The sequence below is a fragment of the Rhamphochromis sp. 'chilingali' genome (genome assembly GCF_963969265.1).
Source record: "Rhamphochromis sp. 'chilingali' genome assembly, chromosome: 16".
Lineage (NCBI taxonomy): Eukaryota > Metazoa > Chordata > Actinopteri > Cichliformes > Cichlidae > Rhamphochromis > Rhamphochromis sp. 'chilingali'.
The window spans coordinates 6,429,229-6,450,018 of NC_137943.1; the positions used below are offsets into that span (position 1 = coordinate 6,429,229).

The 20,790-nt window shown below is 43.5% G+C and overlaps 1 protein-coding gene across 14 annotated transcripts in view; it reads right to left on the reverse strand.

Moving 5' to 3' along the window:
- ctnnd2b (catenin (cadherin-associated protein), delta 2b) overlaps positions 1 to 20,790 on the reverse strand; it is a 234,192-nt gene that overhangs the window by 154,049 nt on the left and 59,353 nt on the right. For 2 of the 14 annotated variants that reach the window (XM_080861370.1, XM_080861369.1), the window contains exons 1-2: positions 824 to 1,660; positions 548 to 641 (exon numbers count right to left, since the gene is read on the reverse strand). The exons of 6 other annotated variants lie outside the window; for them this stretch is intronic. In XM_080861370.1, coding sequence (XP_080717496.1) covers positions 548 to 641; positions 824 to 879 — 150 coding nt within the window. In that variant the 5' untranslated portion in view covers positions 880 to 1,660. Of the gene's footprint in view, positions 1 to 547; positions 642 to 823; positions 1,663 to 1,703; positions 1,811 to 2,692; positions 2,846 to 3,037; positions 3,281 to 20,790 lie in introns of those variants that run through there. 6 more of the 14 variants (XM_080861357.1, XM_080861363.1, XM_080861364.1 and 3 more) reach the window with 6 other exon arrangements.

Consider the following 20,790-nt stretch of genomic DNA (forward strand, 5'->3'; position numbering starts at 1 on the left):
GTCAGCAAATCCATCATATTCATATGCAAATATCTGTTTACAGGGATTTTTTTCCATCAGTCACCACACAGTACTATAGGAATACGTGGCTCCTTGATTAAATCCACCCATACTTAATTAAATTCAGACAATGCATTTAGTAAAGGCGCACACTTCTTTACATGCAGTCTTATAGTTGATGGTGCATGTCAGAGTGGATTGGTCTGTCTCAGGGCACAAATGTAGTGAAGGTGACAGTGCCCAAGAGTATAGGTTCATCATTCTCAAATGGAAGAACTTCCTAAATCTGGCAGTCAAACTGAGTAAAAGCAGAGGATAACTGTTAGTGCAGCACTCCTCCAATCAGGCTTTGAAGGAAGAGTGGCCGGAGGGAAGCAATTCCTCACTAACAGGTACAAGACAGCCCACTGGTGGTTTGTCAAAAGGCAGCTGATTGGGCTCTTGGGCTATAACAAGAAAAATCCTCTGCCCTGATGAAATAAAAATTGAACTGTTCCACCATAGCTCCCATTGCCATGTGTGGAGAGAGCCGGGTAGGGAGAATCACCTTATTAATGCCATCGATACAGTCGCTCAAAGTGGTGGTTAGGCAGCATCGTGCTGTAGGGATGTTTTTCCTGTGACAGAGACTGCAAGAGACCCTTCGGAATAAATACAGAATAATCCCGAGTGAAAACCGTTTTCAGAGGGCTCAGGATACCAAGCTAAGCAGAAGGTTTATATTTCAAGAAGACATTGAAACAAAGCACATCACAGAGAAAACACAAGAGTTGCTTTGGATAACACTGTGAAAATCCTGGAGTTTTGCAGGCACGATCCAGACCTGATGCCAGGAGCAGCTCGGGAGACCTGAAAGCGGCCGAGCACCAACACTCTCATTCCAACCCGGCTGAGCTTAAAGGATTCTGCTGAGAAGAATGGCAGAAACCCCTGAAAGAAAGGATCATTCCCAAGAAAACTTGAGGCTGTTATTGCTTCCAAAGGGGCCTTAACCAAGACAAGGACCTGAATACTTATAAAAACTGCACATCTCAGACTTAACACACTCCAAAAACCTGTTTTTTGTTTTGTTGTTGTTTAGTACGTGTGTATGATGCCTCAAAAAAAATCCATCTTAAGATGAGTGTGAATCATAACAAAACTCAAAAAAACAATCCTATAAGGGGGAAGAAAGAAAAATAGCACCCTCTAAAAACTCAATAAGTTTCATTTTGCTTACACAATAACTCAAAAAAAGACCCAGGTGGAGTGCCCAGCAAAATTAAGTTATACAGATTCAGAAAACAAATGCATATCATTAAAAGAGAATAAAAACCAGTCTGCACCCAATGCAGCTTAATATTAGCGTTGCCATTTTTAATGACCTAAAAAAAAGCTTGAAAAGGAACATTAATGCTATTTATAGTGCTAACACAATGCGTATTTTATGGCTAAGAGTAGTGATGGAGAACATAGTGCTGGACTGTGGGAGCGTAAATGCCTAAGATGCCTGAGGCAACTCTAGGCTTCCCACCATAATGATACAATTTGATTATAATGAATCATTAATGTAATAACTTAACAAATCAAATTGCAAATTTCACTGTAATTACGCAACATCTTATTATTAATGGCAACTGGCCAGACATACAGGCGCACACACCAGCATAGAGAAACATATGTGACACAGACACACACACAGGCATACAATGATAATTAAATACATCTGTAAGGATTCTGCAAGTGAGGACACAAACGTTGCACACATCAGTGGGGACATGCTGCTGTGCCTTTGTGCTGGTATCAAGACAAACCAGGCTCAGGGAGGGACAGCCATCTGAGTGATGAGAGGACAAAAAAAACAAAACAAAAATGAAATGAAACAAAAAAAAACCCCCAAACAAACAAAAAAACACACTGTGGAAGAAAGACAGATAAATAAATATTAACTAATCAACATTACACCATTTTAATACCATTCAAACTATTCAATGAACCCTTGTGCATGGTGGATGGGGCTGTGGGATTAATGTTGATCGCTATATGTATTTGCAGTGACCCTTCCCTTCAAGAGGACAAGCAAGGTCCAGTAAAATCCCCCAAACTCAGCCCCTCCACAAAGCCATGAATTTTCTTCTCTTAACTTTGTCACCCGTGTCCGTGTTCTGCAGTCAAACCAGAAGACGTGACAAAGTGCAGCTTCTGAAAGCATTTTGTGAAGCAGAAAGTCTGGATGTTAACATCCACAGTGTGAGAACAGTTCGACATGCTTCACTGTTTGCACACTTTCAACATTTTCACACAGCACTCGGGATAAAAATATAGCTGCTCAACAGAACCCAATTAATCAGTCATATTTGAGAGAAAACTAAGAAGCCACACATGCACGTAATTTTAGCCCTTTAGCCTAAAATCAATCATCATAGTATCTGTTGAAGTTTTAGCAAGCAGCCAATCCCCCACCAGAAGCACACTGATGCTTTCAGCGTCTGTGATCTCATGATCCCATTGAAGATAAAAAGCTATAGTCTTCTGATGCCAGTGAGCTGCATTTCTTATTTACATCTCAAACACCACTCCACACATGGAAACTGCACGTTTCTCCCTGTGCGATCTGACTTTTTACGCAGCCAAATCAATCTAAACCCCCATAATCAGCTGATGCAACGAAAGGAACAGCGAGAGAGAGAGAAAGAAAAAAAACACAACCTACTTTGAGGCAAAGTCTCTGTAGCAGATGAGGAAAAAAGTGTTTTTTGTTGTTTTGCACAGAGTACACACCAGCAGACTAACAGGCTGACTAACCAGCTCCATTGTGAGCTGTGAGAATTCAGATGCAAGTCTTCTCAGAAACAGCCAAACAAAAGCGATCACTCCCTCCTTTTTCTACCCGCCCTCCACTCCTCGCCCCCTCCGATCTCTGCTCCCTCCAATTCACGGCTGAGGGGCAGACACCTGTTACTGCAGAGCAAGAGGAAGGGACTGTGATGGAATTTAATGCTGGAAAGAAGAACTGGTGAAGGAGTTGCATAAAAAAATAAGCAACGCAGACACGTACCTTCACATGGACCATACTTCACAAAGAGACAAAATCACAGAATATCCCGCTTTGCTTTGCTCCTGTCTAGTCGAAAAGCGACAACAGTGCTCCCTCTCCCTCCTCCAAACACTCATCTGTCCTGGGTCAAACCAAGTGATAGAAAGACAAATAGAAAGACATAGAGCGAGAGCGTGCGCGTGAGAGAGAGAGAGAGACCACAAGTGTCACTTGAGCTGCCTGCACCTCGGCCCCTTGTCTGTCTCTCGCTCTCTCTCTTTGCTTCTATGTCTGTGTCTCTTTTTCTCCCTCCTCCGGGGCCATGAAGCACACACTCACACACATACACACACTGTGTTCACTGAGGCACAAAGGTCCCCATGGCAACGGAGCATTTAGAAGCCCCGTGGCATTATTTATGCAACGTTGCATCACAATGGGCCCTCCCACCGGCACAGCATGCCAAAAAAGCCCGCCGCTCGCCAGTCACTCTCTGTGACTCTCACTCTCCCTCTCTTTCTCTCTGAGCAGACCATCTGTACCCCCTCCCTCCCTCATCCACCATCACTGAAAAGCAAGGAGGGATTTTGGGAGGAGGAGAGCAAAGGAGCCTGAAGATGGAGAGGAAGTGGGATGGAGGAAGGCACTCTCACTCACAATCACACACACACACACACACACACACACACACACACACACACACTCTCTCTCTCTCTCTCTCTCTCTCTCTCTCTCTCTCTCTCTCTCTCTCTCTCTCTCTCTCTCTCTCTCTCTCTCTCTCTCTCTCTCTCTCTCTCTCTGTTCTGCCTCAGTGAAATCCTATGGGCTGAGACGGGATGTAAGGAGTGTATGGGGCCAAAAAAGTGCATTAGGTGTGTTATAACTCACCCAAACACAAAACCACATGTAGATTACACACGGCTGTAGTACGATGTAGTTATTATCTGCAAAGACCCGATCACATCACCATTTTATAAAAGTGTACAATCAGGTCATTTCAACTGAACCAACATTTGTCTCAGTGGAATCTAAAGCAGTATGACTGAGCCTTTCTGAACTCTAACATGAGGAAGCGCCAAGCCTCAAGGGAATGGAGAGTCACACTATCCAAACTACACACCGAGGCGGAGTGTAGGTGTCTTTGCTTAAGTGCTCCACGAACAGGGGTGGTTTGTATCGTGCTCGAAATCTATTGTTCTTTTAGTGACTGTGCAAGCTTGGTGGCAAAGTGTCAGCGTTATCATATCCCAGAATAAGATAAATGTATTCATACATAACTTCCCTTAGCTGCTAACATGTTAGGGTAGGATTGACACAGGAGAAGTGAAACGCTGATGTTCTTTCCTGGTTTTCACAAACAGGTGCACTGGCTGCTTTTCACCTCATTCATTTAAAGGTAGACTTCTTTTGTACACTTATATCAATAATTATAAACTTCAGTCCAACTAAAATTTGAAATGAGCCATCTTATCATCAAGTGACATTGTTGCCCTCTGCAGGACTGAACTATTAGGAGTGGTAATAGATAGGCCTAATGTCATACAGGGCTAACTTATTACAATTAGACTGAAACAGGACTAAACTTAGTTGTAGAATTTGAGGTTTCTTTCATAAAACAAGTCAATGGAAGTCTGAAGTAGTTTTCACTGACTGCTGATTGACTCCCTATTGTCTGTTGGTTCTACTATTTCATACTAGCAGATTATTAAGATTGTTGATTCTGAATTAAGCTTTGTGGTTGGTGGTGTGGGGCTGGAAGTCCGCACAACTGGTCTTCCAAAATGGAGGATGCTATCATATAAACTGCATTTACAGTATACAGTTTTACAGTGGCTGATTACTGCTAGCATGTCTATGTACAGCTAGTACCATAGACTACAAGTTAACTCGTCACAGTGTTAACTTACAGTGAAATGAAATATTGTCAAATAATTATACCCAGGTGAGCATCACATGAAACACACACATGCATAACCACGTCTTACCCAGAAGCAATCTGACTGGAAACCTGAATCCATGATTTCGCAGCAGGTGTTTCTCTGATTGTTACTTTCCATCGTGCCAAGAAGCCCTGTGAACGTATCTTCAGACTGTTTTAGTTTTGTTTTACGCTCTCTGACTCGCCCACCTCCTCTCTCTGTCCAAACAACACTAAAGCAGTCACTGCAACCCAATAAAAACATTGCGTGCATGCAAAGCTCCAGCGTCCAATCATTTCCTTATTCAAATTTGAACTGGCTCAGTTTACGTGGCTGTTCAGCTTCAGGCAGGTTAAATCACAGAGGTAAGATGAGTGTTTGGGTGAAACAGATGGATCAGTTTGATCAACTCTTTGTTTCGGTGTGAAAGTTGGATAACAGCAAATGATTTGAACACGCCCTGAACATGTGTGTATTTGTTATTTCAGGCTAAAGAAATGTGTCTTAGTAGTTGTATCTACACAGTAAATTGTATGGCCAGCAACAAAAGATTGTTTTTTCCCCCCAATCGATTTCCATTAATTTCAGAAAGTACTTATCAAATGGTGAAACATGTTGTGTTACTCTATCACAAAGAACATTAGGCCTAAGCAATACTGCATCACTGTTCTACATCTAAAGAGTTTGGAGACGCCTTTACAAAGACTGGTGAGAGCAATGCAGAGGCAGAGACATCCTGCCTTTGTAATCACATCAAGAGTGTTTCATTAGACCCTCCTTCCCTCATGAACATAAATGTCTTCTAACTTCAAAACATCAAGTGTGAGGGCAGAAAGCTTTGACAGAAAGATGCAGATTAAATGAATCAGCTATTCACTAGCAGATAATGATTCTTTTTGTCTCGTTATGTGCAAACACCAAACATCCTGCTGGGTCAGGACTCCATGGAGGTATGGCTCCTGCTAGATGTTGGACTTTAAGGTGCTATGTGGCATGGTAGTATCCATTGATAGAAGGTGAATTATGGCCATAAAAAGATGCACATGGTCAGCAAATACATTTGAGATAGGCTGCACTATTCAAAGGATGACTGATCAGTAGGAGGTTGATTCCTGTTGTTCAATGGTTTTGAAATGATATACAGCAGCACTTTTCTACTCCCAGTACAACAAGCCACATTCACCCAATCACAGGGGGGCAAATTCGAGGTTCAATATCGTCCCCAATGACACTAGGACATGCGGACCGGAGGAGCCGGGGCTCAAACGAATGACCTTCCCGTTAGTAGACAACCCACTGCATCTGCTGAGCTGCAGCTGCTGCCATTGAAACCATCTCTAGCAGGCTAAGATGCCAGCGTCTGTCCTGTTAGGATATTTTTGGTGCAGAACCTGACAGTCATCCACCTCAAGATTACATGTGCTGTATATTCTAAGATTTTTGTCTGCTTAGTTGGAAAGAATAGCTATCTGAGGTACCACAGCCTCTCTGCCAGCTCCAACCAGTCTGGTATTCTCCTCTGACCTTTCTCACCAACAAGCGGTTTCTGTCTGCAGAACTGCCACTCACTGGATGTTTTTTGTTTTTCACACCATTCTGAGTAAATTGTAGCAACAGCTGTGGTGAAAATCCCAGAAGATCAGATGCTTCAGAAATACCCATAACACCTGGCCTACCACCAACAATCATACCACAGTTAGTTAGCTAGTAAAAACCAGCTGGATTATCAAATTTGCAAATTTTTTAGAAATGTTCAAAACTAAATATCGGCTGTATAAATGTTTTAAGACCTAAAACTGAATCTCCTAATTACTACTTCTCTTAGTTGTAAAAGTAGTTATAGACCTGGTTTGAACTCTGGGCTTAAAAATGGCCCACAGTTCAAACCAGGTAATCAATTGATGGTTTAATTTCCATCAATTGAGTTATTAATTGCAGTTAATAAGGGAGGAAAATAAGGAAAATTGGAGTCCCTTTTGGATCTGCTTTTTCTGTGTGTGACAAAGTGGGTGCATTTGTAATGCCCTCCCTTTGTCCCAGATGTGTTGACCTTTTTTTTGCACATTATTCTGTCTCTGTATTTATTTGCTATGATTTGCTATTTGTCAAAGTAACATTGCTGCACTCACTATCCCAGGTTTGTTTGTGTAAGCATTCTGTTGCCAGCAAATCAAACATACTGCAAATTAAAGCAAATACTCAGTTACATGTTTCTTTATATTTTATTATGTTACAGATTAAAGGGCGATTAATGGCCCTATATATAGTCAGTCTCTGCCAGACTCAGATGAGAGAGGAGAGGTGAGCTGTGTTACCAAATCCAGGTACTTTTGAGTTTTGTTAATGAAGTTACTTTGGGGGTAAGTTTTGTTTGGAAGTTTCATGCAGGATGGGGTCCACTGTAAATAAATTGCTCACCTCTGAAAACCCCAAATGTCTCCTGAGTCTGCTTCCCTACCACCTTCTTTGACGTTCGAGTCTGACTACTTCACACTGTGAAAAACAGTGTTGTTCTCCATAGACCGTAAATGCAGCTAATGTTACACAATATAATAATAAGCACCAAAAACTAATGGAAAACAATACATTTTGAAATTTTGCTAAATTTCCTTCCCTTCATTTGATTCACACTGGGTTCGTCTGCTGCTAACTATTCGTGGACGTATAACATTTTCTTTATATTTACCACTCAGGCTAAAAGTTGAATATGTACTGTCCATCACGTCATGGTTAAAAACTTTATGTCCACTGAGGCAGCCACGTCTCCTAATGCATGTTTACAGAGGCAGGAGTTCGGTCCATAATTCAAATCATTATTACGTGCTGGATTTTCAATCAGTTTCCAAGTGCTTTAACATTTATATCTCATACAACTTTCTGATTTCCCAATGGCCCCACCCCACCTGTTTCTAAGTCCCGCCCTTGTACCACTTCATTTAGAAAAAAAAAAAAAAACAACCCTGCAAACACGCCTGTTGTCTGGGGAAATAAGTGGCTTAATAAAAGGAGCCCAACATTTTTTTTGCCTTTGTGCAAAGAGGTTAATCCAGCCATGAGCCTCACTGATTGCATGGGTGTCATTTTCCTTCAAACTCAAAAAACTAACATAATAGAAACGGACTATTATTAAAGCTTTTAGTCCTTTAATCAATAGACTACACAGCCTTAACTTTCTTGAAAAAAAGACACACACACACACACACTCTGGTGGCAGGAACTCTGAATGTGTGCATGTGTGTGCATGTGAGCGAGTAATCATAGCTTGATAAGCAATTGAGAGAAAAGGACAACAATTAACTATGTCTTAATGAGCAGGTTCCACAATCAAGTGCTTGTCAGCTGATTGCATTACTAAAGATTCAGCTCCAATCTGAGCTTCTTAATGGAGACAGAAAGAGGACGGAAAGAGAGTTAGTGTGCAGCCACTAGCTCATAAGACCACGCTGGCCCCTGAAAACCCCATTAAAGCAATTAGTAAAGTAAGATAAATGACTGTAGGACAGTGGTGGGCTGCATGGGGAGCAAAGTTAGAGTGTGTGTGTGTCCTAGCTGAAGCCGTTCCTCTCTCTTTCTCTCTCTCCCCAGTGTAAAGCGGTATAATTGTGCCCCTTGGTGTCCGACTGGCATTTAGATGTTTTAGATGGGGGGTGGTACTGTTCGATGCGAAAATGTCACAGTGGCTGTGTAAGCTAAGCCCCTAAGTTAGTGTTTCAGGATGGACAATTATTAGGCACATCCAGCTGGTAACAAAGTTGTCCTGTAGGTGGAGGGAAAAAGGCCAACATGAGAAGGTGGGGCCTGATAAAAAGATTGTGTAGGGCAGCGGTCCCCAACCCTTTTTGCGCCACGGACCGGTTTATGTCCGACAATATTTTCACGGACCGGCCTTTAAGGTGTCGCGGAAAAATACAACAAAATAAAACCAGTACTGGTACTAAAAAAAAAAGATTTACTCATAACACATGGGAAAAGACCCATGGAAACTGAGTTAACGATAAAAAAAAAAGAAGCTAAAACCCCTGAAAACCATGAATTTCACACCCGAGCCTCAACTCTCTCGGCCTGGTACCAAACGACTCATGGCCCGGGGGTTGGGGACCGCTGGTTTAGGGAGCCATATAAGTGTGATAAAGAAAAAGGAGAGATGGGGGGGGGGGGGGATTTAACTCTCCTCAGATACTACTTAAGCGTTCATCCCAAACCAGACAGATTTGTCTTGTTGTTCCCCTGTAGCTGGTCTAATTCCTCTCCTCATCCCTGCTTCTCTTTTCAACTGGCTTCAAAGATGTTGGTAGGTACATAAATTATGAGCAACGGTAAAATATTCAGAGTGCTGTGTCTTTGTTGAGCTTACAGTGCTGCTAAATAGGAACGCTACTCAGCTGCCATCAAGGTAAAATTGTTTATTCAAACTGCGGGCCAAATCAAAATCTCAAGGATGTTGAAAGCTCAAGGCCAAGTCATGAGGTAAACATCTAAAGGCTAAGAGTTCTCTCGGGCTTTCTTGACATTGTTGCTTTAATCGCACTGAAACACCTTGTGGCCTTTTTATTTCTGCCTCGTTTATTGCCCGTTGCTGGGAGCTTTGCCAGTCAGGCATTTTGTTTCTCCCCTCGAAAAATAAAAAATAACAAACGCTATCTTCAGGTGCAAATGAGGACGCATAAGCACCTTTACCTAATAAAAGCTTGGCTGTTTGAATCCAAAATGGATTCAAAAACAAAACAAAATACAAAGACTTGCATGAGATCACAATAGATCTCTCTTTTTAAACATTTTAATCTTCTCTGAACTCATGTAATCACAACCCACGCATTGTTCCTCTTCAAAAGTCCAATTGTACTCAACTAAAGTGCAAACCAAGTGTCTTGCCACGCTGGTTTTTAATCAAGGATGTGTTAGTAGTCGACTTATGTGGGCTGGACTCCATGCAGAGCAGAAAGGATTAGTCAAGTAAACAATTAGCTGATTAGGGGAGCTATTTTGGTGAACTGTTTCATTTGGCTGAAAGGGGAAACATTTGTTGGTTTTACTTTCCCAAATTTTAGGATTTTCTTATGTTTTTCTTTAACATTATTGTTAGTTGTTACTCCCCAGGAACTGAACAGATGCATAGACTGTAACTAAACGATGGAATAGCCACTATGTTGTCACCAGTTAGATTGTTAGTCCTCCTTTCTGTTTTTGTTGTTTTTGGTCATTTTGTTTTGGTTTTGTTTGTTTTTGGGTTTAGAAGGGACTATATTTGGATGAAATGCTAAGTTAGCAGATAATGCTAACAAACTTTGTTAGCAAGCTGCATGTATCCAATGCACAAATGCAAATGCAGTATTTTTTTTAATTACTGTCAAGTAAAAGACTAATAAAAATTACAGAAATTCCTTAAAAGTAAAGGGAGAAAGTGGCAGGCTGTGCTACACAGTCTATATTTTTTTCAGATTATTTTATTAAAATGTTATAAAAGGGGCACCTGGTCCAGCAGGTGACCACAGGGGCTGAGCCAGGGCCCTGTGCTGGGCATCCGTCCCCATCTTTTATTCCCCTCTTCGGACAAAAGTTTAAAATAAAAGTCCAAAATGCCACAAAAAGCACCAACAACGTGGAAAAACCAAAGCATTTTTATTTTTATCCTAAACATGTTTGGTTTTTTTTTTTTTTTGGGGGGGGGGGGTTTATAAAGAATGACTTGACTAGTCATTACAGGAATTGTAGTTTTGGCATTTCTACAATGATCTGATTTTTTCCAGAATGTGCTACTTGGACAAAAGTAGGCATCTGAATATGTGAGTTTCCTTCCTGAGGCAGTGTAAATGCAGAATAGCAAATCAAGTGCATGGAAAATTTACAGTGAGGATACTGCAGCCAATGTTCAAGTTGCGCTTCAACTTTTGATCCCAAAACAAACTAGAGGCCAACCTTTGTTAAAAATTTGATTTATGTTTAAAGCCAACAAAAAATACAGCTTTGGGCCAAGAAAGTATCAGTTAAAAAACAGCAAATTATTCATTGCTGGAACTTTGTGCGCATCCATCTTTCTCGATTACGTCAAAGAAAGAAGCAGCAGCAGCTAGACTTTGATCAGGGACATTAATATGCACATTCTATAAATGTATGAATGATAAGCTTTTGCTTTAGACAATGTGAGATCAGAGAGAAGACTGAGAGCAACTAGAGACCGCTGTTTTCATTCAGAAGAATTTCTGTAGTCTTTCTCTGCAGACAGTTCCCCTTGTGGTCTTCTTCACTTTGGTTTTACCTCACATACTCTGTTCTGTTGCTGCAGCTGTTCCCACTGAGCTTATTCCACTTGTATAACTGGCTGTCTGAAGAAGTGCTCCAGCGTGAGACATCGCTCAATACAGTCAACATCAAGACAGTTTTGCCACTTTCCATTTTGGTTTAGCTTTACTGTGCAAATGTGTTCAGTCTTTAAAAATGTGCCATGTTCCAACTGTGGACATTTTTTCCACATCTCATTCAGCTCTGCTTTTATTTGATGAAGGTGTGAATAGCAGAAATGACATGGAATCTCCATCCATCCGTGCGTCTACCACTCCGTTTTCTACCACTTATCTGTGTTCTGTTTGTGTGGGCAGCAGTTGGTATATATATATATATATATATATATATATATATACATACATATATATATATACACATACACACACACATATGTATATATATATATATATATATATATATATATATATATATACATACATATATATATATACACATACACACACACATATATATATATATATATATATATATATATATATATATATATATATATATATATATATATATATATATACACATACATATATATACATACATATATACAGTGGGGCAAAAAAGTATTTAGTCAGCCACCGATTGTGCAAGTTCCCCCACTTAAAATGATGACAGAGGTCAGTAATTTGCACCAGAGGTACACTTCAACTGTGAGAGACAGAATGTGAAAAAAAAATCCATGAATTCACATGGTAGGATTTGTAAAGAATTTATTCGTAAATTAGGGTGGAAAATAAGTATTTGGTCACCTCAAACAAGGAAAATCTCTGGCTCTCACAGACCTGTAACATCTTCTGTAAGAAGCTTTTCTGTCCCCCACTCGTTACCTGTATGAATGGCACCTGTTTGAACTCATCATCTGTATAAAAGACACCTGTCCACAGCCTCAAACAGTCAGACTCCAAACTCCGCCATGGCCAAGACCAAAGAGCTTTCGAAGGACACCAGGAAAAGTATTGTAGACTGGGAAGAGTGAATCTACAATAGGCAAGCAGCTTGGTGTGAAAAAATCAACTGTGGGAGCAATCATCAGAAAATGGAAGACATACAAGACCACTGATAATCTCCCTCGATCTGGGGCTCCACGCAAGATCTCATCCCGTGGGGTCAAAATGATCATGAGAACGGTGAGCAAAGATCCCAGAACCACACGGGGGGACCTGGCGAATGACCTGCAGAGAGCTGGGACCAAAGTAACAAAGGTCACCATCAGTAACACACTACAACGGCAGGGAATCAAATCCCGCAGTGCCAGACGTGTTCCGCTGCTGAAGCCAGTGCATGTCCAGGCCCGTCTGAAGTTTGCCAGAGAGCACATGGATGATACAGCAGAGGATTGGGAGAATGTCATGTGGTCAGATGAAACCAAAGTAGAACTTTTTGGTATAAACTCAACTCGTCGTGTTTGGAGGAAGAAGAATACTGAGTTGCATCCCAAGAACACCATACCTACTGTGAAGCATGGGGGTGGAAACATCATGCTATGGGGCTGTTTTTCTGCCAAGGGGACAGGACGACTGATCCGTGTTAAGGACAGAATGAATGGGGCCATGTATCGTGAGATTTTGAGCCAAAACCTCCTTCCATCAGTGAGAACTTTGAAGATGAAACGAGGCTGGGTCTTCCAACATGACAATGATCCAAAACACACCGCCCGGGCAACAAAGGAGTGGCTCCGTAAGAAGCATTTGAAAGTCCTGGAGTGGCCTAGCCAGTCTCCAGACCTCAACCCCATAGAAAATCTGTGGCGGGAGTTGAAAGTCCGTGTTGCTCAGCGACAGCCCCAAAACATCACTGCTCTCGAGAAGATCTACCTGGAGGAATGGGCCAAAATACCAGCTACTGTGTGTGCAAACCTGGGGCCTGTTCTTCGTACCGCGCTAAGTGAGTTAGCTGGATGAGATTGTTGACGATTTCACGTTGTTACGACTGTGACCGTAATTGTGTGTGGATTTGAGTGTCTAGGTGCTCCTCCGGGATTGACGATTTGGCGTTGGTAATGTGTTGTTTTTGCGTGACTGTTATGTGTTTCCTACTTTACTTTGAAAGTCTGTGTATCTTAATGTGTTCAGTTTACGTTTCCCTGTCTCGTCAGTTCTGATTTGCCCCAGCTGTGTTTCCCTCCTGTTGTCCATTCCCTGATTGTTTCCCTCCATGTATTTAAGCCCTGTGTGTCAGTTGATCATGTTCGCGATCTTCTTCCCCCCCGTTGTAAATAGTTTGACGTTTTGTGTTTTGATGTAAATAAATTCGTTTTGAGACACTTTTTGGGATTTTGGTGGAGAGCCTTAGTGTTTTTCTTCGTAGTTTTGTTTTCCTTATCTTTGTTTTTCTACGTTGCACCCCGGTTGCCTAGGCCGGGGTGTAACATATGGGGGCTCGTCCGGGATTGCCTTCGCTGGGGGGTCCGGGGACCGCCCCAGCCTTTGTCGTCTGCTGGAGGGTCCGTGGGACCGCTCCAGCCTTCATTCACCTTCGCTGGAGGGTCCGTGGGACCACTCCAGCCTTCATCCGCCTTCGCTGGAGGGTCCGAGGGACCGCTCCAGCCTTCGTCGTCTGCTGGAGGGTCAGTGGGACCGCTCCAGCCTTCATCAGTTTCATCTGCCTTCGCTTTAGCCGTCCGTCTCCGCTGGAGGGTCCGTTGGAGGGACCGCTTCAGCCTTCGTCCGCCTTCGCTGGAGGATCCGAGGGACCGCTCCAGCCTTCTGCAGCTGGTGGGCTGCGTGTCCGTGTGTGCAGCTGGTGGGCTGCGTGTCCGTGTGTGCAGCTGGTGGGCTGCGTGTCCGTGTGTGCAGCTGGCGGGCTGCGTGTCCATGTGTGCAGCTGGTGAGCTGCTCATCCGCCTTCGCTGGAGCGTCCAAGTGACCGCTCCAGCCTTCATCCGCTTCTGCTGGAGGGTCCGAGGGACCGCTCCAGCCTTCGTCGTCTGCTGGAGGGTCAGTGGGACCGCTCCAGCCTTCATCAGCTTCGTCTGCCTTCGTCTGCCTTCGCTGAGGGGAGGGTCCGTGGGACCGCCCCAGCCTTTGTCGTCGCTGGAGGGTCTGTGGGACCGCTCCAGCCTTCATCCGCCTTCGCTGGAGGGTCCGAGGGACCGCTCCAGCCTTCGTCGTCTGCTGGAGGGTCAGTGGGACCGCTCCAGCCTTCATCAGCTTCGTCTGCCTTCGCTGAGGGGAGGGTCCGTGGGACCGCCCCAGCCTTTGTCGTCGCTGGAGGGTCCGTGGGACCGCTCCAGCCTTCATCCGCCTTCGCTGGAGGGTCCGTGGGACTGCTCCAGCCTTCGTCGTCTGCTGGAGGGTCAGTGGGACCGCTCCAGCCTTCATCGGCTTCATCTGTCTGGATCAAACTTTTCACTTGGTGTTAAATGTTTGATTTTTGGGTGGGGGGAACTGTTACGATTCGGTGTTGTCAGTGTTTTGTTTTAGGCGTGACTGTAATGTGTTTCCTGCTTTACTTTGAAAGTCTGTCTTATCTCAGTGTTTTCAGTTTACGCTTTCTTGTCTCGTCAGTTCTGATTTGCCCCAGCTGTGTTTCCCTCCTGTTGTCCATTCCCTGATTGCTCCCTCTATGTATTTAAACCCTGTGTTTCAGTGTGTCATGGTCGCGATCTCCCCCGTTGTAAATAGTTTGGTGTTTTGTTATAAATAAATAGTCTGTTGTAAATACTTTCGTTATGGGATATTTTTGTTTTGGGATTTTGGTGGAGAGCCTTCGTGGTTTTACTTTCTTTATCTTTATTTTTCTACGTTGCACCCCGGTTGCCTAGGCCGGGGTGTAACATATGGGGGCTCGTCCAATCACTGTGGGGTCCGAGGACCGCTTCAGCCTCCGTCTGTCTTCGCTGGAGGGTCCGTGGGACCGCTCCAGCCTTCATCCGCCTTCGCTGGAGTGTCCGAGGGACCGCTCCAGCCTTCATCAGCTTCGTTTGTCTTCGCTGGAGGATCCGAGGGACCGCTCCAGCCTTCTGCAGCTGGTGGGCTGCTCGTTTGTCTTCGCTGGAGGATCCGAGGGACCGCTCCAGCCTTCGTTTGTCTTCGCTGGAGGGTCCGAGGCACCGCTCCAGCCTTCGTCTGCCTTCGCTGGAGGGTCCGTGGGACCGCTCCAGACTTCATCCGTCTTCGCTGGAGGGTCCGAGGGACCGCCTCAGCCTTCGTCGTCTGCTGGGGGGTCAGGGGGACCGCTCCAGCCTCCATCAGTCTTCAGTCTTCGTTTGTCTTCGCTGGAGGGTCCGGGGGACCGCTCCAGCCTCCATCAGTTTCATCTGCCTCCGCTGGAGGGTCCGTGGGACCGCTTCAGTCTTCATTTGCCTTCGCTGGGGGGTCCGAGGGACCGCCTCAGCCTTCGTCGTCTGCTGGAGGGTCAGTGGGACCGCTCCGGCCTTCATCAGCTTCGTTTGTCTTCGCTGGAGGATCCGAGGGCCCGCTCCGGTTTTCCGTTTCCACTGGAGGACCCGTCCAGTCATCAGCGTCGCCTGCGGGACGGTGGCCGGTGCCGTATGGGCTGGACATGGAACAAACATTTTTCGTTGGGGTTGTATGTTTTAAATGTTTTTTTTTTTGGGTGTTTCCTTGAATTAAACATTTTGGGGTTAATGTTAATTCTTGGGTAAGGGGGTGTTACGACTGTGACCGTAATTGTGTGTGGATTTGAGTGTCTAGGTGCTCCTCCGGGATTGACGATTTGGCGTTGGTAATGTGTTGTTTTTGCGTGACTGTTATGTGTTTCCTACTTTACTTTGAAAGTCTGTGTATCTTAATGTGTTCAGTTTACGTTTCCCTGTCTCGTCAGTTCTGATTTGCCCCAGCTGTGTTTCCCTCCTGTTGTCCATTCCCTGATTGTTTCCCTCCATGTATTTAAGCCCTGTGTGTCAGTTGATCATGTTCGCGATCTTCTTCCCCCCCGTTGTAAATAGTTTGACGTTTTGTGTTTTGATGTAAATAAATTCGTTTTGAGACACTTTTTGGGATTTTGGTGGAGAGCCTTAGTGTTTTTCTTCGTAGTTTTGTTTTCCTTATCTTTGTTTTTCTACGTTGCACCCCGGTTGCCTAGGCCGGGGTGTAACAACGTGATCCTGGATTGTTCGGTTCCCCGAAGCCCATCCGGGACTTGCTGTCATAGCAACAGAGCCGTAAGCGTAAACCTGCTGGGGAGCAGGTTTACTTTATGTAAACAAGATTAGATCGCGGCCACGCAGGTATGTCCGCGTCATTCATACGAAAGCAACAGCGATATTCCACCACTGTTTCACCATAAATAAATAACATCAATGTAACTAAAGATAATGCAGCACTTGATCCTTTTATTGATTTCACACAGATACATACAGGTCATTCCCTAAAAAAGGGAAATGTACTATTAACATTCTATTACATGTATGTGATTATTACAGATGTAATTCATATTTCAGAGTAGTAATTGTAAATTACTTCGTGTAATCAAGATGAGAGACCACGGCTATAAAAGCGAAGGTGGATTTGGGAAGTCTGTCGCAGTCATATCCTGTCCGTTTACGCGAGCAACCCATTGCGGAAGGTGCAAGATTGATAAGGAGAGTCCTCAGAATTCAGCGTATATTGCGGGACAGACAGGATCCTTTAGCTCAGCGCAACAGTGTGCTCATAGAGAGATATCGATTTTCCCGTGAGGGTATTATTCACTTAACCAACTTGTTGACGAGGGGGTGCAGGACCACCACCTGTCTTTTTTTTTGCTCTGCCCTTTTCTTGGTTGCTGTTATGAACAAACAAACAGAGTATTCCAGGGTCTCTTTCCAAGAGACGACAAGCAATATAAGTGATAAATATTACCATTCTGTAGAATATTCTTATATTTCACTTTTACTTGTTCCCATGTTCTAGTGGGTCCTGTTGTGGCTCTCATGTGAAAGGGGATATAATATAACATATTATAATATAATATAATGTAATATAATATTGGATAATATGGTGTGATATGATAAATCTACCCTACCGCCTACTGGTGTTGGCCAGAGGGGCCGATGGCGCAATATGGCAGCCTGGCTTCTGTCAGTCTGCCCCAGGGCAGCTGTGGCTACAACCGTAGCTGCCTCCACCAGTGTGTGAATGTGAGAGTGAATGAATAGTGGCATTGTAAAGCGCTTTGGGTGCCTTGAAAAGTGCTATATAAATCCACTCCATTATTATTGTTATTATTGAATTACTTACGAGTTTGATTTGTCAGCAACTTTCTGCCAGCCCTCTCTCCTTGCTTTTGCAGCCTTTGCAGTGTTCCCTTGCGTTTTAATTAAACTCTGAAACTCCTGAAATCCCTCACTCAAGAGTTCTTGCTCTGCTGCCGAAAAATACCGAGCGCGCTCCTTCGACATTTTCGCCGACCAATCAAAGGGTTGCCGATCAATGTTTCTACTATCGATGCGTAGCCCCTGTTGGGCCACCCAGTGATCTCACATTACTTCATCCAGCTATACTAATCGTCAACAACAGGTGTGTTCGGGGAACCGGAATAGCGAGCTCAGAGTTAGCGCGATGATTTGGTCTTGGATGTTTCATTTGATCTTGGATGTAGTAAGCGATGTACGAAGCACAGGGCCCTGGTAAAGACCTATAGTAAACGTTTGACCCGTGTTATTGCCAACAAAGGTTATGTTACAAAGTATTGAGTTGTATTTTTGTTATTGACCAAATACTTATTTTCCACCCTGATTTACGAATAAATTCTTTACAAATCCTACCATGTGGATTCATGGATTTTTTTTTCACATTCTGTCTCTCACAGTTGAAGTGTACCTCTGGTGCAAATTACTGACCTCTGTCATCATTTTAGGTGGGGGAACTTGCACAATCGGTGGCTGACTAAATACTTTTTTGCCCCACTGTATTAGGGGTGCAACGATACACAAAATTCACGGTTCGGTTCGGTTCGATACTTTGGTGTCACGGTTCGATATTTTTTCGATACAAAAAAAATGTTCATGCCTTTTTAATTTGTCATTTATTAAAATTATAAATATATATTTTAACTCAAAAGTACAGTTTTTAAATTTAACCCTAACCCTTGTGCGTGTTTTTTATTTTGACAGCGAATGCGCACCTGCGGACCACTTATGTGCAGCCCTGGTTATTTAGCTCGTCATATTGCAGCCACAGAAATTATTTTGTCCATGAAACCATAAAGCTGCACTTTCTTTTTGCCTTATAGTCTGATTTGTCATAACTTTTCCGTTTTGTGGTAAGCTTTTCTTTGGCTGTCACTTCTTCACCCTGACCTGTCTTATTTGGCTCAGCAGAACTAAAATATATATCTGTCTGTGAAGGTTCTCAGTCATCTTAGTCAAATATAAATCCTGCTGCTTTTACACACGCACTCACATAAGCTCAGCGATTCTCTGCGCGATCAACCTCTCACATGTTTAAGCTGCGGGAGATTTCACTTGTCATGTTTGCATAGTAAGCTAACGATTAATAAGACGATGTCAGAGGAATTGGTGCGCAAATTATCATCACTCACAGATCAGTGCTGTCGCTCTCTATACACAGTTCGCGCGATTGCAAAGTGAAAGCAAAAAACAAGAGCAAATTCAAACGCGACTTCAATATGTCACATATTGACAGTGGGTCACCGATGCCAATGACATAATTACCCAGCTACATTTCTGAAAGAATGCAAAAGCATTGACATATATTTTTCCTTCCTACAATAGCCCGACGGGCAGAGCAGAGATAGATTTTGGTACCCCGACTGAAAAAAATCGCTAGCCCCGGGACGTTGGGCTAGCGATATTGCGAGCCCTGTATCTGATTGAGGAATCACTCATCTTTGGAAAAGAGAGTTTATTACAGAGAAATGTCTCTTTCCAAAATAAAAGCTATACTATCTGCTTCCTCTGGGCTATATTCTCAGCAGCATATTAAACGGCTGTCTAAATGACTCGGCTAAAGTTAGTAGCATGCTTGCTTGTTTTTTTTCTGCTTCCACTTGTCTTTGCACTAGGATGATGTCGGCGTAAATGTGCAGTCATATTCGTTGTGTTCCCACTAGTGCTTTCAGGTTAATCTCGTTGAAATGACCTTAACGCCACAACACGGCAAATCTCCGTTAACGAGCTACCGCTGATCGCCCCGTGCATGGGGCTAGACGGCCAACACGTTAACGAGCTAACTGCGCTAACACACTAGTTCCCACCCATGTAATTGAGCATTGCATGGCACATCCAACATACTGTTTTACTTTAGTCCATGACTCGCTTACCTTCAGGGTCATACGTCACATGAAAACCAAAATAATTCCAAACGCCAGATCTGAATGAGGGTGGGGGAGGTCCATGTTGTAAGGAGAGCTTAACTTCTGTTCAGTGTTCAGTGCTAGGACCAATTCTGTTTACATTATACATGCTTCCCTTAGGCAGCATCATTAGAAGACATAGCATACATTTTCACTGCTATGCCGATGACACCCAGCTCTATCTGTCCATGAAGCCAGATAACACACACCAATTAGTTAAACTGCAGGAATGTCTTAAAGACATAAAGACCTGGATGGCCGCTAACTTTCTGCTTCTTAATTCAGATAAAACTGAGGTTATTGTACTCGGCCCTGAAAATCTTAGAAATATGGTATCTAACCAGATTCTTACTCTGGATGGCATTACCTTGGCCTCCAGTAACACTGTGAGGAACCTTGGAGTCATTTTTGACCAGGACATGTCCTTCAAAGCACATATTAAACAAATATGTAAGACTGCTTTCTTCCATTTGCGCAACATCTCTAAAATTAGAAATATCCTGTCTCAGAGTGACGCTGAAAAACTAGTTCATGCATTTATTACTTCCAGGCTGGACTACTGTAATTCATTATTATCAGGATGTCCAAAAAACTCACTGAAAAGCCTTCAGCTAATCCAAAATGCTGCAGCAAGAGTCCTGACAGGGACTAGAAAGAGAGAGCATATTTCCCCTGTTTTGGCTTCCCTTCATTGGCTTCCTGTTAAATCCAGAATTGAATTCAAAATCCTGCTCCTCACATACAAGGTCTTAAATAATCAGGCCCCATCTTATCTTAATGACCTTGTAGTACCATATCACCCTATTAGAGCACTTCGCTCTCGCTCTGCAGGCCTACTTGTTGTTCCTAGAGTATTTAAAAGTAGAATGGGAGGCAGAGCCTTCAGTTTTCAGGCCCCTCTTCTGTGGAACCAGCTTCCAGTTTGGATTCGGGAGACAGACACTATCTCTACTTTCAAGATTAGGCTTAAAACTTTCCTTTTTGCTAAAGCATATAGTTAGGGCTGGACCAGGTGATCCTGAATCCTCCCTTAGTTATGCTGCAATAGACGTAGGCTGCCGGGGGATTCCCATGATGCATTGAGTTTTTCCTTTCCAGTCACCTTTCTCACTCACTATGTATTAACAGACCTCTCTGCATTGAATCATATCTGTTATTAACCTCTGTCTCTCTTCCACAGCATGTCTTTTATCCTGTCTTCCTTCTCTCACCCCAACCGGTCGCAGCAGATGGCCGCCCCTCCCTGAGCCTGGTTCTGCCGGAGGTTTCTTCCTGTTAAAAGGGAGTTTTTCCTTCCCA